The sequence below is a fragment of a genome, unplaced genomic scaffold, assembly GCF_019419815.1.
Source record: "Pyrus x bretschneideri cultivar Hongxiangsu unplaced genomic scaffold, Pyrus_bretschneideri_v1 Contig17, whole genome shotgun sequence".
Taxonomy (NCBI): Eukaryota; Viridiplantae; Streptophyta; class Magnoliopsida; order Rosales; family Rosaceae; genus Pyrus; species Pyrus x bretschneideri.
In genome coordinates, this window is record NW_025999468.1 from 5,393,918 (window position 1) to 5,413,266 (window position 19,349).

General features: G+C 35.4%; 2 protein-coding genes across 4 annotated transcripts; both read left to right on the forward strand.

The window, feature by feature from the left end:
- Positions 1-265: 265 nt before the first annotated feature.
- On the forward strand, positions 266-12,461 carry LOC103967616 (agamous-like MADS-box protein AGL11). Of its 2 annotated transcripts, none has more exons than XM_009380892.3 (9): positions 266-417; positions 1,940-2,171; positions 8,140-8,224; positions 9,080-9,141; positions 9,371-9,470; positions 9,633-9,674; positions 9,762-9,803; positions 11,937-12,094; positions 12,217-12,461. In XM_009380892.3, exons 2-9 carry the CDS (start codon positions 1,990-1,992, stop codon positions 12,218-12,220), a joined length of 675 nt encoding a protein of 224 aa, XP_009379167.2. In that variant the 5' UTR covers positions 266-417; positions 1,940-1,989; the 3' UTR covers positions 12,221-12,461. The 2 variants fall into 2 exon arrangements, with proteins under 2 accessions (XP_009379167.2, XP_048437745.1); XM_048581788.1 differs by having other exon boundaries at positions 267-386.
- A 333-nt stretch (positions 12,462-12,794) lies between these two features.
- Positions 12,795-19,103, forward strand: LOC103967624 (regulator of nonsense transcripts UPF3). Of its 2 annotated transcripts, none has more exons than XM_009380904.3 (14): positions 12,795-13,190; positions 14,184-14,290; positions 14,558-14,653; positions 14,736-14,834; positions 14,917-14,996; positions 15,283-15,381; positions 15,715-15,838; positions 16,983-17,068; positions 17,200-17,683; positions 17,873-17,971; positions 18,097-18,215; positions 18,309-18,364; positions 18,549-18,684; positions 18,774-19,103. In XM_009380904.3, the coding sequence occupies exons 1-12, from the start codon at positions 13,051-13,053 to the stop codon at positions 18,348-18,350; spliced, it is 1,575 nt and encodes a 524-aa protein (XP_009379179.2). In that variant the 5' UTR covers positions 12,795-13,050; the 3' UTR covers positions 18,351-18,364; positions 18,549-18,684; positions 18,774-19,103. The 2 variants fall into 2 exon arrangements, with proteins under 2 accessions (XP_009379179.2, XP_009379185.2); XM_009380910.3 differs by having other exon boundaries at positions 12,796-13,190; positions 18,312-18,364.
- The last annotated feature ends 246 nt before the right edge of the window (positions 19,104-19,349 follow it).

Genomic DNA, 19,349 nt, shown 5'->3' on the forward strand with positions numbered 1-19,349 from the left:
CGATAATAGTGAACCCGTTTGATGTAAGTTCTCCATTCTTAAAGGGCATTTTAGTCAGGCTAGCTCTTAATAATTGCACAAAATAATTATAAACAACTAACATTGGAACAGATAAAACTTTGCAGTTTATGGATCGAATTTGAACCTGCAAAGCTGTTCAAATCAGCTCAAACAACCACATCTTGTATCTCATTTCGGGAAAAGGCCAACCCTTTCTCTCTCTTCTCGTGTGCCGATCACAGTGAAAAATCTCTTCACACACAGACGCACACAGACACAAATATCAAAGTTGGACAAGGTAAGAAAGAAGCTATAATTGACGTGGAAAAGAGGACTTGCCCACAAGCTTTGGCTTCTTTGGGATCAGAAGTTTTCCGAAAGCTGAGGTGAAGATCCAACGGAGTAGTGGAACCCAGAGTAAAGATCTCTCTGATACCTAGCTCAGCTTCTTCTTCTTCTTTTAAACAAAATCATCTCATCATTTCCACGGAAAAATAAAACAAATTTATTTTCCAATTACGATAATTATTTTTCATCGTATCACATTTCATATATCTGTGTTTCCGAAGCTTTTTGTTGTTGCTAATTTTCTCTTCCTCTTTTATTTATTTTATCTTGCATAGAAATTCTGGGTTTTAGTGTTCTTGATATATATGATAATATGATCTTTTTTTGGTCAATATATATGATCATATGCCTGATCTGTTGCTTCATCTTTCAGACTTTCTTCACTTTCTTTTTCTTCTGTCAACTTTTTTAATTACTCTTTCGTAAATATTGGACATGATATCAAGAACCAAATAACTGAGACTTCATTTTTATATAAATTTAGGCCTTTGGCTTTCCAAAATATATATAGGTGTAAATTCTATTTAATCTGCAAAACCTTCTTCTTCTTCTTCTTCATTTTCTTTCTTTGAATTTGATTTCACCCTCAGTTTTCTTCATCTAACTTCGATCTAGCTAATGCTCACAGAGCTAGAGCTCAAGGTCCACCTCATATATATGTATATATGTTTAGTTACGGTGTCTCTCCTAAGGTTGAGAGAGAGAGAGAGAGAGAGAGAGAGAGAGAGAGAGTTCCCAATAAAGGGTGCTGCACCATTATTAATGGTGCATGACCACCAAAATCTTTTTCAGCTAGCATGTTGTAGATTCTGGTACCAGAGTGTGTATAGGGCATATATATGTGTGTGTGTGTGTGTGTGTGTGTGTGTGTTTTGAGTTTTTTCTATGAAAACCTTACATACTTCTCCGTTGAGATCTACTTCTAGATCTCGTCAACTTTTTGTCTTATTTCCTTGATCCATTTTCTTTTGTTATTTGTTTTCTCTGACGCACTAATCCTTAATAATATCTACAGTCTTTAGATCGATTATCCCATCACCCGATTCACCGTCTTTCTTCTTCTTCTTTTCCTCTACATGGCACACACACACACACACACACACGTCCAAATCTTTTTCCTCTGAATTAATAATTCTTGGGTTTTCATTTTAGTCTGGTCATGCATAATAAATTGTCAAATCAATTAAGGTTAGCATTTGTGGGTTAAGTTCTTTAATTTCAGTATTTGATCAAACCCCCATTAGAAAATGTTTCCTTAATCGTTGTATGTACAGAGTTCATTCTGCTGAATTTTAATTTTGCAACTAGTTATATTTCCCTTTGCTAGCTAGAGAAGAGAGAGAAGGAGATATCTCAAAGAGGATTTTCTTCTATTTTTTTTTAATTATTTTTCAGTCTGTTCTATTAAGTGATTTATAGGGTTTTCTATTTAGCAATTTAGTTTCTATTTAGTCATATACATATGCTAGCTGCTCTTTTCTTCTGAATTAATTCTTGTTGTCTTAATTAATCATGCAGCATCGATCTATATGAAATTGATACAATACATTTCCTATTTATTAATATTGTATAAATTCATTCATGTATACAGGCAGAAGGTTGGTTAGTTCTTGGATCCGATCAAAGTAATTAGATATTAAGATGGGGAGGGGAAAGATTGAAATCAAGAGGATCGAGAACACGACGAATCGGCAAGTGACCTTCTGCAAACGAAGAAATGGGCTGCTGAAGAAAGCATATGAACTATCCATTCTCTGTGATGCTGAAGTTGCCCTCATTGTCTTCTCTACTCGTGGCCGTCTCTACGAGTACTCTAACAACAAGTAATACGCTATAACTAATTTCATCCTTAACTGTTATTTAACTTCACTTCACTTCTCAATTAATTAATTATTTTCTTCACTTGCATGCATGCATTGATTAATTAATTAAGGGGTGTGCTATCCACACACCATATTTTACTTCTCACACATCTCTTAATAATTTTTGTCTGTTGATCTTCTTCAATTCATCTGATCCAATGGCCAAAAATTAAAAAGATGTGAAAGAAGTAAAATGAGATATCTGGATATCACACTCCTTAATTAATTACATTTTGGTTACAATTTATGCGCTCGAAAGCTGAGTCATTAATAAATATCACTCGTCCCTATGCAACATATATATTGAAGATTATATTCTTGTCAAAATATACACTCAATTATTAACTAGCTTTTGTGTCTGTGTGTGTTTGAAACTATTATAATAGTTTAGGGAATGACAGAGTTGCATAAGTAGAAATTCAACATCTTATTTTATGTGTGCTTGTGTTACTGTTGTATATATGGTACTTATAGTACCAATGTAGTCACAGTTTTCTCAAAGACCTAAAACTGAATGAAAAGGAAACATTTGCACTGATTTGGATCTACTTTGTTCCACAAGAATCCAGTGCTGGTTGCGTTTGGGACTTCCTTCTCTTCATCCTTAGTGTTACGAAACTATGGGACTTTTTTGGGTGCTCCAGATTATCTACTCGGGAGTATCGGGTACTAACCATAAGTTCTTTGTTTAAAAATACAAAAATGAAGATCTAATAGTTAAAACACCTAGGCTTCGTTTGACACATCGTATAAGATACCGGATAGTACTATATAATACGAAACAAGTGTTTGGTGAGTTTTGGACTAAATAAGCACCGGATTAATAATCTGGCCCCACCATTTTTTATACCCCTTATGCCCGCTTGCTTATCCTGTCCTTAGTATTATTTAGTCGGGTACACAAACTTCACGCTAAAGCAAAAACAACTGCTCCAACCATCTCGCCATCTACTTCTACACATCGGGAACTCCTTCTCAACTGAGGTATTCCTTCTCTCCCTCTTTCTCCATCCCCACCTCCGATTAGCATCAAGCAGATTTTGAACAGAAAACCAGAGGTGGCAGATCGTATCCAAGTCACGCCGTTCCTATTGTGAAGAGACATTATTTGGGTTTTTGGCTTAATTGTTATTTGATTTTCATGATGTTCGGTGATTAAACTCAAAACTAGAAAAAGATTTCATTTGGGTTTTGGTTTCAATGGATTAAAAACTCAAAATTGGGGTTTTTATATTTCACCTGGGTTTTTGGCTGCACTGACTCCCTTGTAAAGCATGGACACGGACTTTCTACTTGCTGGGTGAGCAAGCTACGATCAATAATTTGGAGATTTGCTTTTGCAAATGTGATTGGTTGGTGGATGAAAGAAAAGGAAGACAATGATGGTGGCAAAAGAATTGATGATTTTTTATTTGCTTTTCGTTTTTTTTTTAGGGGATTGTGAACTTTTATTTTTAAAAACACATTTTTTTTTTTTGAATTATCAATTTAAAAATATTATTAATAAGTACCAAACACAGTATCGGTAATAAAAAAAAAAGTACCAAACACAGAATAAATAATACGGTTATTAGTCCGGCATTCACCAAACGTCCGACTAATTTAGTCAATACTATCCGATAACTATTTATTCTATCTGATTGAAATAGTCAGTATAGTTCGAATTGCCAGACGAGACCTATACTCCAGAGCACCCAAGAATTTTTGCAAATCTATTTGAATCTCTCTGTCGGTGCAGTGGCATGCATTGCGATCATGGTACCGTGTCGACGGTCTTACCTTTCCATTTCTGGCTTTCAAACCCTCATACCCTTCTGTTTGTCTTTATCTAGCTATTGAGCGCAGTACTGTAATTTAGAAGAAAGCTTCTTCAACATTTCACTTTAGTTTTCACTCTAAAAGGTTAACTTTCATACATACTACTGGATCTCCTTGTTCTAATAATTTATAGTTTAATAATATAAATATGTATGTATTTATTTATCACTTTGCAAAAAGAATATGAATCTCTTAGCTCTTTGTTTTACTTTTATGTTCTAGTTCTAGGGTTTCTATTTTGATAAGGCAAGCGTGGCGTGCACGTGCCGTGCTGCTTGAGTGTGGGGGTTATGCATGGAAAAAGTTAACTGACCCATCCATGATCCACCCATGCTCTTTTTCGACTGCTGATGTTGATGTCGAACTTACGACTCTGCTGACTGCATCTGCATGCATTGTTATCTATCATGTCCATATATATTTCTGATGTTCTTGTGAAGAAATTATGTTTAATTATCTGCATGCATGCACATTATTTTCTTCAACTTTTCACTTTAGTATTCACTCTAAAAGGTTAACTTTCATACATACTACTGGATCTCCTTGTTCTAATAATTATAGTTTAATAACATAATTATCTATCTATTTACTTGTCACTTTGCCAAAAGAATATGAATCTCAAGCAATTTAGGAAGAGGTAATTAAAACAAGAAAAATTCGAAGAGGCTGTATATATATTTCAAGAATGTTCAATATATGTTTTAAATTTCCCGTATATATGTCAGATCGTTTAATTTTAATATATATAGAAGGCATCCATTGAAGAGATGTGCATATTAATCTTTGCAAGTTTGCATGAATAATGGGGAGTTTGGCGTACCGTACTTAATTTTTAAAGGAAGAAAAATGTTAATTAAACAAGAAGAAGGTTTTTTCAAAGCCAGAAAAATGAAGTGTCTTGTTTGTGACATCTGTGGCTGCGTGGTGGCCAGTGCATATGTTATTGACCTCCACAAAAGGGGTTGAACTGTATGCATGTATATAGTGCTTTCCTGCTTAATATGATATATTAATTTATTCCTAAAGGCAGTGTGCCCTATCTCTCACTCATGTCCCATCTCCACCAACATATATGTGCTTAATTTCAGTTCCCCCTTCATTGTTTGACACCTCGCAATCGCATGAGGTTACTTTTGCAATTAAAGTTTTTTTATTGAAAAAAGCCAATTGTGATGGGAATCTTTATGAATCCTTTTCTAGAGCGTGTCTAGTGTTTAGGTTGTCTTCAGCCAAGTGTTATAGTCCCAATTTGGGTAAACTTCGTCTTCAACTGAGAACTAAAATGAATCTGCTTAAAAGAAACAGGACTAAATTTAGTTAAAGATAGAGTACATGGTAAGCTAATTGGTTTTTCAAGATGGAAAAAATTAACCATGTATGATTGAAGTTGGAAAAATTCAATCCTATATTTTACTTAAAATATTGATTTTTGAAGGGCTAAAGTATATAGTCAAGGGTTACATTTAATCATCCATGATTAAAAATGACCTTTCATTTTTTGTCATGGAATAGAAATTTACAATATCTAATAATATTTTATATATTTGAGATCACTCTTAAAAGTCTATAAGCTGAACTTCGTTGACAACTCTTATATATGTGGTTATATATATCACCTTATTCATTTAAAAATAACATGCAACTTCCAACAATATATCTATATCCCAGTCCCTCCTTAAAAAATTATGGGGTTTTATTTTGGTGCTACATAGCTTTTTTTTTTTTTTTTTTTTTTTTTTTTTTACAAGCAATGATAGATTAGTATTTCATTCAGCATCTCAAACGTTACATAGGTGTCAATTGGGTACAATACTCTAGTGATCAAACAATGATTTGAAGGTGAATTTGCTCAAGCAAGACAACAATAACAAAACCCCTAAACGGCTACTACATGTGCGAAAACTTCACACGCCACCATACAAAACTGTCACGGAACAATAGATATAATACATTTGTATTAGCAACTGCAAATGGTCATCGCCAAAGAGTGAGGCTACATAAAATCATCGTAGGTAGACGAGACCACATAACACATTGCTCAATGCACAAACAATATCCAGCCAACGTTGCAGCGAAACCACAACACTTGCTAGGCGAGACCATGACTAAACTAAGATAAACTAAATTAATTAAACTAGTCTGAAACTAAACAAAAAAAAAAAAAAATTCAAGAAAGGAACCACAATCCGGCATATTCCAGTGAAGGGATAGGACGATTCTGAGCCAAGGAACCTGCAATGACAAGCACCAATTAGACCAGCAAGTCCTGTAGCAGATGAAGAGACACCAGAGTGTCCAAATCTGGAAACCTCAAGTGGCGGGGCCTCCAAAACAAGTCGACCCAAGTTGTGCAATGCTGTATTATCCCGCCCAAGGTTGAGCAGACACAAAGTTTGCATGACCAAGCAGCGCATCACTAAATCTGGGTGCAGAGGGCGGATGTTCCCCAGAAAAGTCGATGGCAAAATTCAATTTGAAACTCTTAGCACCAGGAAAGAATGGCGGAAGTGGCTCTGACTTGCCAACAGCCCCAAACCAAACACAATTCTGAATCGGACCCAAAACAAAGAGAGAATGATTGGTGCACAAAACAGATCTTGCCAGCAATGGAACAACCATTTGTAAATGGATCCAGATATCAGCATCACGCTCTCTTTTGTGAATGGACCCAAATCGAGAAGGATTGGGAAGGAAGAAGCCTTTAGCAAGGCATAACTCAGATCTGGGGGAAGCATGAAGCCAAGTCAAAACGATGGGAAATCAAGACCCACCTGCATTTGCAAACCCACCCCCACACAAGAAGGCAAGGTCTGGATCTGAAGGTCGGGGGAGAGCACAAGATGGGAAAGGAAGGTGGATGGCTAAGAAGACTGGGTTAGGGAAGATGGCGTAAAGAAAACAAATGGGGGGATGTCGAGGCTAGGGAGATCTGGGGTGGGAGGGGGGAAAGAGGGGAAAGGGAGGACGTGAAGGAGAGAGGGAGGCTAGAAGAAGAAGGAGAAGCTGCCCTGTGGCATCTCACATCGTCCAGGGGAATGATCCTTATATGTATATTCCCATCCCTACCTAGCACGAAGTCTTTTGGGAGTTCACTGGTTTCGGGTTCCATTGGAACTCCGAAGTTAAGCGAGTAGCGTGCGAGAGCACTCCCATGATAGGTGACCCACTAGGAAGTTCTCGTGTGAGTTCCCAGAAACAAAACCATGAGGGCGTGGTCGGGGCCCAAAGCAGACAATATCGTGCTACGGTAGTGGAGTGGGCCCGGGAAATAGTCCCCCCCCCGGGCGGGGATGTGACAATTTGGTATCAAAGCCTAACCCTGGCCTTGGTGTGCCGACGAGGACGTCGGGCCCCTAAGGAGGGTGGATTGTGACATCCCACATCGCCCAAGGGAGTGATCCTTATATGTATATTCCCATCCCTACCTAGCACGAGGCCTTTTGGGAGCTCACTGGTTTCGGGTTCCATTGGAACTCCGAAGTTAAGCGAGTAGAGCGCGAGAGCACTCCCATGATAGGTGACCCACTGGGAAGTTCTCGTGTGAGTTCCCAGAAACAAAACCGTGAGGGCGTGGTCGGGGTACAAAGCGGACAATATCGTGCTATGGTGGTAGAGTGGGCCCGGGAAATGGTCCCCCGCGGGCCAGAATGTGACATGCCCACCGGCCCCCAGCCTTAGCCAGAGGTCGATGGCCATAAAGGAAGGCTAGGGTTTAATGCTGGTTTGAGAGGGTGCAAATGCAATGTAATATGCGTTAGCATTAAATGCTAATAATATTGGAATAGTCTAAATTTACGGGACTACAATAATAATCTAAACCAATTTGGATCATCCAATACACAATGCTACGTAGCATAAAAGAACTTTCCAAATTTGAATCGATATAGTACGAGTAATTATTAATGCTACGTAGCATGCATGAAAGAAATTTTCAAAATTATGAATCGATATACAGTACGAGTAATTATTCTATATGGATCATCAACTCTTTTTTTACTTCCTAGCTCCTTTTTGTGGATTCATGTGAAATGAATTTATTTCAAAAAGAAGTTGAGTTTTCACATCTGCATCTCCTATTGACATTTCACAACTTAAATATTTTGACCTGCAGCAGCATAAGAAACATCATAGAGAGGTACAAGAAGGCATGTTCAGATAGCACAGGATCAACTTCTGTTACTGAAATTAATGCTCAGGTATATCTCTCTATGTATATTAGTTGTTAGGCCTAACCTGATATTATATATGTGTGTGTATATTAAAATACTTGCTGCATGCCTTTTCTGTATATTCCAGATATAAATACACACATATATCAACCTTGTATATATTTTCTGTTGAAATTTGATACATTTATATTTCGTCTACTTAATGGGTTAGAACTTACAACTTACTTTGGATAATGCATTTGTCAAATTGACAGTAATACTTGCTGCCTTTTCGGTTAATTTTGTAACAACCACGATTTCTGTTTCACATGAAAAATAAAATCACAAATAGGTTTCCCCTTCGATCTTTTAGAATAAGTTTCTCTTTGCAATCTAATCTTAATGGCTGTTTGAAAACCATTTTGTTTTCAACTTTTATTTTGAAAAACTGAAAATTCGTTTGATTAATACTTTCATTTTTGCAGTTTTCATCTACAAATTGTAAGCTAGTATTTGGATTTTCAAGATTTGACTTTCAAGTTTTAGTTTTTTATTTTCATTTTGAAAAAAAAATGGAAGACTGAAAGTAATTATGAGACGAGCTTCAGTTTACGAAAAAGTAAAAATTAGAAACTAAAAATCGAAATAATTATCAAACGACTCCTAATTGAAATAATCTAACTTGCAGAGTTGTAATTTATGCTTTGGGTCACTTATTCTAAAGATTTGAAATAAAGATCTGGATATATGTATTCTTAATTAATGTTTAGCGAAGGTACTTAGTACTCCATAGTATATATATACATACATACATACATACATACATACATATATATATATATACACACACACGAACCTAACAATTCATGCATGCATTTTGTTTGCTTTTGTCTCGATATGCAGTATTATCAACAGGAATCGGCAAAACTGAGGCAACAGATTCAAATGCTGCAGAACTCTAACAGGTGATCCTTGATCTATATATTCATCAACCCTTAAGTTGTACATGGAACTGGAAAAGTACTATTACATTTAGTATATAATTTAAGGTTACCACACACAACAAGAATGGAACGGCAGTTTTAACGTTAAAGTATACTCTATAGAATTGCCCTAGTTTGCACCTCAAGGCAGTATATTGCAGTAATATGTATAGATGATGGATGAATACAAATATTGTTTGCTTAATTTTAGGCACTTAATGGGAGATGCCTTGAGCACTCTGAGTGTGAAAGAACTAAAGCAGGTGGAGAATAGGCTTGAACGAGGCATTACTAGAATCAGGTCCAAGAAGGTAATTAATTAATTCACTCAGTCAAACAATTGATTTATAAGATCTTGATGGCTTTCGAAGAATGCTGCATTAGCGTATTTTTCAATTTAGAAATTGGCCATCTTCATTTTCCTCTCCTCGCAATTGATTATCCGATATTTTTCCTGGTATGCTTGAGAACAGCATGAACTGCTGCTTGCAGAGATTGAGTACTTCCAGAAAAAGGTAAACCTTTTACTGTAAACAAGTGTTGCCCTCTTTCTGTGAAGTGAATGCCCTAACGATCATCAATTATTTTTGTTATGTACGTAGGAGATTGAGCTGGAAAACGAAAATGTTTATCTTCGAACTAAGGTAAATGCTTATGCGCAGAGATTAGCATTCGTATACGTTAAGTAGTAGTTTTGATCAAAATGTATGCCGAAACTAAATAATCATCAGATGAAGAAAGTACTTTCCCATCTGTGCGATCAGCTGACGCTATCTGTACATGCATGTTTAGCCACCAAAACCACTGAAAATAACTGATATGCATGCAGTCTTTTAAGTTTTATATATATATATATATATATATAGATACTTTGGATGTTGTCCCTAATCCTTAACATTCTTTGATTAAAACCTTAATAGTATGCAAAGTTTGATCAAAGTTCCTTTACTTTGTACACCTCATTATATTACTATTAATATTTATATTTTTATAGTTTTGACATTAATTGTTTGATATTTTATGAGATTTATAATCCTATAAATTTAAAATCCTTCATTATTAGAAACGGTTACAATAAAAAAATTCAAACATTTTGATTTAATAAATGGATAAAAACTAAGTAAAAATAGGAAATAATAAAGTGGTACATTTTACAAAAAAAATGGTAGATTTCACATATAACAAAGTGGTACATTAATAAAGAAGAATGGGTACATTATAAATAAATTAGGGTACAGATAAAAGATTAGAAAATTATGAGTACAAATGATTTTTTTAAAAATATAGGCGCTAAAAGAAATTAATACATGGGTAAAAAATAAAACTAAAAAGAAAATACTACAAATTTAAAAAAAAATTGTTGCAAATTAAAAGTGGGTACAAACTAAAAATATAAATATATGATACAAATTTTAGGCATAAAACATAAATATACCATATGTCATTTTTCTATCATTGATTAAATATACAATGTAACGTTACAGTATACACATGGGTACAAACACAAATAAAACTTTAAAAAATATGGGCACAAAAAGAAACTAATATATGGGTACAAATTAAAAATGAAAAGACAATTGGTACAAATTAAAAAATACTTGCAAATTACAAATAGGTACAAACTAAAAATAAAAATATATGATAAAAAATTTAGCCATAAATGTAATATCCCACATCACTCAGGGGAGTGGATCCTCTAAGCTTGATATGTATATTCTTATCTCTACCTAGCACAAGGCTTTTTGGGAGCTCACTGACTTCGAGTTCCATAGAAACTCCGAAGTTAAGTGAGTTCACGCGAGAGCAATCCTATGATGGGTGACTCACTGGGAAGTTCTCGTCTGAGTTCCCAGAAACAAAACCGTGAGGGCGTGGTCAGGGCCCAAAGCGGATAATATCGTGCTACGGTAGAGTCGAGTTCGGGATGTGGTGGGGGTCCGGGCAAGGATGTGACAATAAAGATAAGGGGGTGTATTCAATTGAGAATTTGAGAGATTTTAATGGATTTATAAATCCATGGATTTTTATGCAGTTTGATTGATTTGTAGAGATTCCATATAAAATTTTGATTTAATTCCCTCGAAATCTCATGGGAAGATGTGAGATTTGTAGATGCTTAAAGTACACTACGAAATCTCTCCAATTCCCTCTAATTCATCAACTTTCTCAAATTCTTTAAAATCAATTTCTAATTGAATACACCTGGAATGTTATAAACTTCTTTAAAATCTTAATTGAATAAACCTAGATTTCTAAGGATTTTAATAAACTATCTTAAAATTCTAATTAAATACATCTTGAATTTCAAATAATCACTTAAAATCCTACTTGAATACCCCTAGATTCATTAAAAGAATCAAAATCACTCAAAATCCCAATTGAATACACCCTCCTAAATATACTAATTGTAACATTTTTAACACTAAAGGAAAATATTTAAAAATAAAAATATTTTATTATTCAAATAATTAATGATGTTATTAATACTTAAGGACCTTGATCAAAAATTAAAAATGAATAAGATTTTAATCAATGGAGTAACAAAAAGAAGAAGGTGAACCTAATAAAATTAGAAATTTTGGATTGAATTGAATTTTTGTAAGGATGATCTATAAATCGAGACTAACAAAATAAACGGTTCGGATCGTTGAAATTCGATGTGGAGTTGGCCCTATACCGTAATAACCATTTTTTTTTTTCCCAAAAAAAAAAAAATCCCTTTACATAAAAGGCCTATATATATTCGATGTTTAATTTTCCGATGGATGGATGATCAGATATCAGAAGTTGAGAGGCTTCAACAAGCAAACATGGTTCCTGGGTCAGAGATGAATGCGATCCAAGCGTTAGCTTCTCGCAATTTCTTTAGCCAGAATATGATCGAGGGTGGAGGAGCTACCTTCCCACAGCAAGACAAGAAGAATCTCCATCTTGGGTAATCATTAAATTACTAATTTCTCCTTACATATATACTTTAATTCGTACAGAATTACTAATAAAACAGAAAATTTGTATCTTAACTTCTTGAGTTTAATATTTTGTTGTGTTTACGTGCAGGTAACTAATTAGCTTTTTGAAGGCAGAATCTTCAAATGCAGGAAATGCTACCTCAATCATCTTAATTATATCCAGATAATAATGATGATATATCTTCTTATGATGAACAACTTTTCTAATTACTAGCTTTATTATGTATTTGTACGGATTGTAATATGACTTTGGGGTTTAGTACCCAGTACTACCCAGAATAATGAGTACTACACTATGATCTGGTATTCAATAAGTTTAATTAATTAGCTTAAGTATGGCAGTGATGATGAACTATTCGTTACATGAGATGAAATAAGTAGAGAGGTTCTCTCAGTTTCTCTCATGGCGTTATGCTTGGGGGAACAGTGCCACGTCACTGCACAATCATCATCCACATAGGCGCCACGTCACGCTTTAACGAAGCTCTTGACAACCAACCTAACGGAAGTATGAATTTGAAAGAAAAATGTAACTTTCATATGAAATGAGATAAAAATAAAACTTTAAGGATGAAAGTGTGTATTTTACGACACTTGATGATAATAATGAAAAAGTTGCCCTAAAAACTTATATATATATTTGTTTAAATGGCATGGAACGTCACTCATGTCACGTAAGTTTTTCTCCCGTCTGAGTTTGCACTTGTTCCGGAGTTGGGTTGGACATTGTACGCTACAATAGTCACAATCGCAAATTTCTGGGCTTGGTTCTCAGCTTAAACCCAATCTCAATTTTCTCTCAAACCCACTTTTGAGTGTTCCACAGAACAAAACTTTCCAAAAAAAGGAAAGAAAAAGACGGAGGGAGAGGGAGGAGTGTAGAACGAAGAAGGAAAAGAAAATCGGAAGAGAAAAAAAGAAGATGAAGGAGCCATTGGTGAGGACGAAGGTGTTAATTCGGCACTTGCCTCCGTCTCTGTCTCAGTCCGATCTCTTCAGCCAAATCGACCACCTGCTCGGCGACCGCTACAACTGGTTGTGCTTCCGTCCAGGAAAGAATAGGTTATGCCCTTTTCAATTCCTTTCGGTTCTCAATCATTTTTTCGTATTATTCCTGTTTCTTAGAAAAATTAGGTTTAGGATTGTAATTCAATTCGAATGGGGCTTTCATTTATGCTTTATTTTTTTTTGTGGATTTTTTATTGTTAATTGGAGCTTTTTTTTTCTGGCATTTTTTTGGGTAGCATTTTAAGTGGTTATTCATTTTTATACCTTTGAAAGCATGGATTTTTCGGCCCTTTTGTGGTGGATTGGGGAGATTGAACTTGTTTTATTATGTAGTGATATGTTTATTTATTTATTTTTTTTGGCTCAAGGGGGACGAGAAAAGGATAAATTTGTGAAACAAAAAATGTTTTTTCATTATAGAATGGCTAATTATTTATTTTTGTGGAGTTTTTGGTTATGATTATGGAATGTCGTTCAATGACTCATCTGTTGTTTGAATAAATTCTCCACTAAGCTTTGGTCTATGACCGTGTTGATAACAATAATAAATCAATATGGATGTATGGGGTTTTATAGGCAGTGAGTTCCTCATAGAGTTCCTACTCTCATACTTGGCCTAATCTCGATAGATAAATGTCGAAGGTGGTTTTGTTCCCTTTTGTTTTCAGTTGCTAAAATCAATCGTCCAGCAAGAAGGAAACTGAATGTTTGAATTTGCATTTTTTTCTTGGAAATTATTATTAGCGCTCCAAAAGTTTCATTGTGCACACCAAACTTTCTATATTTAGAAAGCAAAATACACTTGGGATGAGTGCACAAAGAGATTTTTGGTGTGCCAATAACAGTTCCCTTTTTCTTATTAAGTTTTAATTTGAGTAGCCAGGTTGATATATCAATTTTGGTGGATTCGCATGTTTGTGGAACTCATGATAGATTGGGAAGTTTGGTTTTGCAAGAATCTGTGTTTTCCTATTTGTTTCTTGGCAAAGAAATGGAGAATAAGGAGTTTTCTCATTTAAATAGTTTTCTTTGGAAATAATGTTGCAGCCAGAAGAACCAGAGGTATTCTCGGGCCTACATAGACTTCAAGCAACCTGAAGATGTTTTCGAGTTTGCTGAATTCTTTGATGGACACGTATTTGTCAATGAGAAGGGTAATTAACACTGAAATATGTTTATTTACCATGGTATATTCTTATATATGAATGTTTTAATGAGTTTGTGTGATATTGATGTATTGAATTTTTCTTTGTTTCTCTTATATACTAAACTTGAAAGAGAGAAAAAAGAAATTCCTGTCAAGAAACTGGTTGGGTATTGCTTGATTCTTGCAATGTAAAAGAATATGTGCACCTTGGTATTATAATTTCATTCTTATTTTGTTTTTAAAGCCTGAAACTAAATATATTTTCTCTTTCCAGGGGCTCAGTTCAAGGCTATAGTTGAATATGCACCCTCACAGCGTGTCCCAAAACCTAGTACAAAAAGGGATGGCCGTGAAGGGACTATATATAAAGGTGCTAAGTTAGACTAGTTTGATAGTACTCTAAAACATGATTGGGATTATTCAACTAACTGCTATATACTTGGCGAATGTAGATCCTGATTATTTGGAGTTCCTCAAACATATTGCAAAGCCTGTTGAGCATCTTCCTAGTGCAGAAATACAGCTGGAGAGAAAGGAAGCAGAACAAGCTGGTCAGTTATGCATTTACTGAAGGAATATCGGTACAAATTGTTTTGCTCAAGATTGAGAACTAATCCTCTGTTATTTTGTTAGGTGGTGCAAAAGAAGCTCCTATTGTTACACCCCTCATGGAGTATGTTCGACAGAAACGAGCTATTGGAAGTGGGACTCAGGTAATGGCACTACAATGTTTTTCTGTGTGTTTTTGTGTTGAAAATACATTACAGAGCCCTAAATAATAAATAGACTAAGAATTCCTTGTAATCTTTATAACAACTCATCACTTCAGTCCCAAAAAAAATAAAATTATCTGCTAACAACTTACAGCTAATTTTTTAACTTCATTTTTTTACTTCTTCATTTATTTCTGTTAACAGTAATCCTTTCCCCAGATACATTCTAGTTTGTTATTTTCATCTACAGTTCCTTTGAGGTGTTGAATATTTTGTTTGATCCTAGGTTTCACCTGTTGTTCGGAAGGTTAGAAGAAGAGTCGGGGCTGGCTCTGTTAGCAAACGTGGTTCACCTTCTACAAAACGAGTCTCTGAGAAGAAAAAGGCATGTGCCTCCTTTATATGTATATTTTAAATTGATTCTCAAATTCTTTATAGCATGCAAAATATGTTTTGTGGTGGTGGGTAGAGAGGTTTTTCATGCTTTTAGTTTCAGTAGAGCATGTTCATAATCACCTGTAAAGAGGGGTTTTGAGGGCATCTTTTGTCAATGAACCTTTCCTTTCAGTTATGATTTCTCCTTGTAGAGGCAAAATATGCCCTTGATCCCTTGTTGTTTTTTATTTATGTTTACCAATTCTTCTATTTTACCCTGTGACCACATGTGTCTGTATATATAGAAGTTAACAGAATTGCAAATGACCTTTTGTTGACACAGTACATAATGAAGGACAGTACTAAACAGACAAGTCGAAGGGAGAAGTCCACTTTCAATGTGGTGCCCAGGCGAGAGGATCAGTTGGCTCGTTCTAGTGGAAAAGAAACATTAGAAAATGAAATTGGTACTTAGTATTCTTTTTCTGTTGATCTTTGTTGTTTCTTTTCCTAGGAGATGTTTTCAATTTAAAACAACTGGTGAATTTCTGTTGTTATGTGCATGAAGGAATTTCTGCCTCTAATTTTAGTTCGGAGTTGGTCACTCTTTCCAGTATTGTTGGTTGCAAGTGATAATATCTTATAGTATGCGATTAGTGTGCGAAGTATACCTAATCCCAAATTTCCTGAGTGGTTAGTCATGTAGATAGGGCTGTCAATGGCCAGATCAAAGATTGGTTGGATACAATTTGGTTCAAATATTTTACAGAAAAAGTCTATGGTTCAAGCTCAAATTTGTTTCTGAATCCTATTATAGTTTGGTCAAATTTAGGATTATGTAAACGTGATTAGAATCATTAGATGTAGATCTGAACTTGATTTTAAATTTTACATGATGAAGTTTATATTAAATGAAATATTATATGAGCAATCATTTATTTAGATGAAAACATTGTTTCAAAACATTGGAAGTTGATCTCTTTCTTGGACTTTACTTTAAGTGGAATGCAGTTGTCAAAACTGTTGTGTGGACCCAAATTTGGATATTACTTTAGTGATCTGGCTGAAATATAGACCTCTCTTCATGCTTTATCCATGCTGAATTGCAGCCACTTACAGCCCTAGTTTGAGATGATGGCAGACATGTATTACCTTTGAATCCCCACTTACGTCCTCTCCAGCAAGTCCCAAATCTCTATTATTAGTTTTCCTTGTATTTTTCTTGATGATACTTTCCCATTTACCTCTGAGTATTGTTGTGTTTATTGCTGATTGTAAGTTTGAACAATCCTAAACTAAAGAATAGTTTGATAGCTCTGCAAATTTGACTTAGCGCAGAATGATAAGTAATGTATCATGTAATTGAAGTTTCCAATATGAAAAATACTATATGAAATGGTTTTTTTTTTTTTTTTTTTTTTTTTAAAAGAACCGAAATAAGGTTTTCCCCATCTTAGTTAATGTTTTCACTTGACTGAAATTTGGGGAGAATGAATTCCAATCATCTTGACACACTAAACTAGATACCACAAAAAGAAAATATATGCGTCGTTTTTCATATCGTTCTGCTGCGTTTTTATGTTTGCTAACTTGAAATTTCTGTCAATGAAGGTTCTGTTTCAGGAATCCCTGTGATTTCCGACTCTGGAAAGAAGAAAATCCTACTTATTAAAGGAAAAGAGCGTCAAATACCTCCTGTAAGTTCTATTGACTGTGTTGATTCGGATAATTATACTGTTTTTCAATTTATCACATGGACATGATCTATTATTATATCAGTCTTTTTATCATTTTGACTAGGTTGTGATGTTTATTTTTTTTCCCCCAGGCTGAGGGTATGTCACAACTTGGAAGTTCTCCTGTTTCACATGCTCCGAAGCAGAACCAAGGGCGTGAGGTTAGTGGAAGATTGGTCAGAAGCATACTTTCAAACAATGAGGGACGCCAAAGTCAAACTTCAACCGAAACTCAGCCTCAGCAAAAAGTTCAGAGTCTGAACGCAGATGTTAAGCGAGTATCTCGGCCTTCCAATGCAAGGTTAGGGTTGAATGGTCATGGCTCTACTAATGAACTAAATTCAATGAGCTCTGAAGGGGATAGAAAGAGGGGAACAGTTGATAGATTTACGAAGAAGGACACGCATGGTACAACTAGTGTTAGTGAGAGGCAAGAAAAAAATACACGAAACAAGGATAGACCTGATCGTGGTGTTTGGGCTCCTCTTCGTCGTGCTGATAGTTCACATGCTAGTGATGAGCATTTACTATCCTCCGGGTTACAACGCCCTCATTTGCTCTCTGATTCCATTGAAGGTATGGGCTGTTTCTGTAAATGGATGCGTAGGCTTTTGTGAGTCTATAAATGGTCTAATTTAGGAACATGACTTTTGTGTTAAATCATCTTGGGTCAAAACTCAATGGATGAATGCCTAGTCTTACGGAGGAATACTGGATAGTTGTCATCTGGGAACCTACATTCACTATCTGTGCATGATTTTCTAGGTCCCTATGGAGAAGGGAAGGATGACTCTTCTTATGGAAGCAGGACTGGGGAAGTTATAAATCCTACAAGTGGACGTAATAGTTCTCATGTAGAGAATGGTTAGTTATATCTTCAAACCAAGATACTAACAGCTTATAAAATGTCATTTGTTTATATTTTTAATTTAACACTTGTTTTTTTGTGATTAAAAATTTTGCTAAACCGACTTTTATACTTTGTCTAGGTTCGCATAGACATTTTGGTCGCCGTGGAACAGGCCATAATATGAAAGATGATGGTTCTCAAAATGTAGGTGAGGGGAAGCCATCTAAAAGAGGTGCTACTGGTCAAGGTGCCCCCGAGGTATGCATCACTCTTGCCATGTTGATTACAATGTTATTTTTATTTAACCTTCCTTTTATCTGAAAGTAGTAAGAATCTTTCACCGTTCACTAGCAGAAACAAGTGTGGGTTCAGAAATCATCGTCGGGTTCTTAGAACATCCAAGGCTGGTATGTGCTTGATTACTTGCATCTTTTGTTTTGTCCTACATACATCTCAAGTATGAGATCAAATGCATAGATTATGGCTATTGCAACTGTTTATCGGGGTGGATATGTTTTTCAATCAAGGTTCTATGCTATTTTGTGATTGGTAGTTGTAGATTATAATGGTTTGCTACCCTGTTCGAAGCAGATCACATTATTCAGTCAGAACACTATTCGTCATATGTTCAAGGCAATCATCTCCGTTATCGTGGCTTAAGGCGACTGAAGACATCATGAAAATGGAGGCATACGTAAAAGGAGAGCTTTGTTTGTGCCAAATTACGGTATGTCCACATGTTATTATTCTGATGTGGTTCTCAACCCTGGGTTGCAATCTCACATGAATTTATTTATTTACCTTTTGGGATTGCAGACCAAATTTTCTTGTGGTATGATCCAATTTGTGCCGGATGGAAGGAATGCAGCATGCTCCAAGTTACAACCGCTGCAAACGCGACAAAAGTTTTTGAGATGGTTGGCTTTTTATCTTCAGTTTACGACTTTATCGTTATGCCATATGTACAGTTTAATTGGTGACGAATTTCATCACCTAAATTACTAGTTCGATTGTTGTGTGTACTTGGCGGACTGGTAGTGTCTAAGAACATCCACCTCTATGTACCGAACGATGACGATGAATGATGTGTACCATGTAATAAGGAATACTTTTGTGAAGAGAAATCATGAGCTATGATTTTGCATTTTTTTTTAACAAATGATATTATCTACGTTAAAAGAAAAGGGATGTGCTTGGCCTCGGTTTTGCACTTTAAGATGTACTCAAACTTTCAAGGTATACAACCAAACACCGTTGAAAAATAACTCAAATTCAAGCCTCCATAAAGCCCACTGCAATTAAAACCTGATCAATCCTAGCACAAAACAAATTAAAGCAGCAGCAGCAGCTCCGTCCTGCTTTAGCTTCAACTCACCACCGGCGAGTAATGCT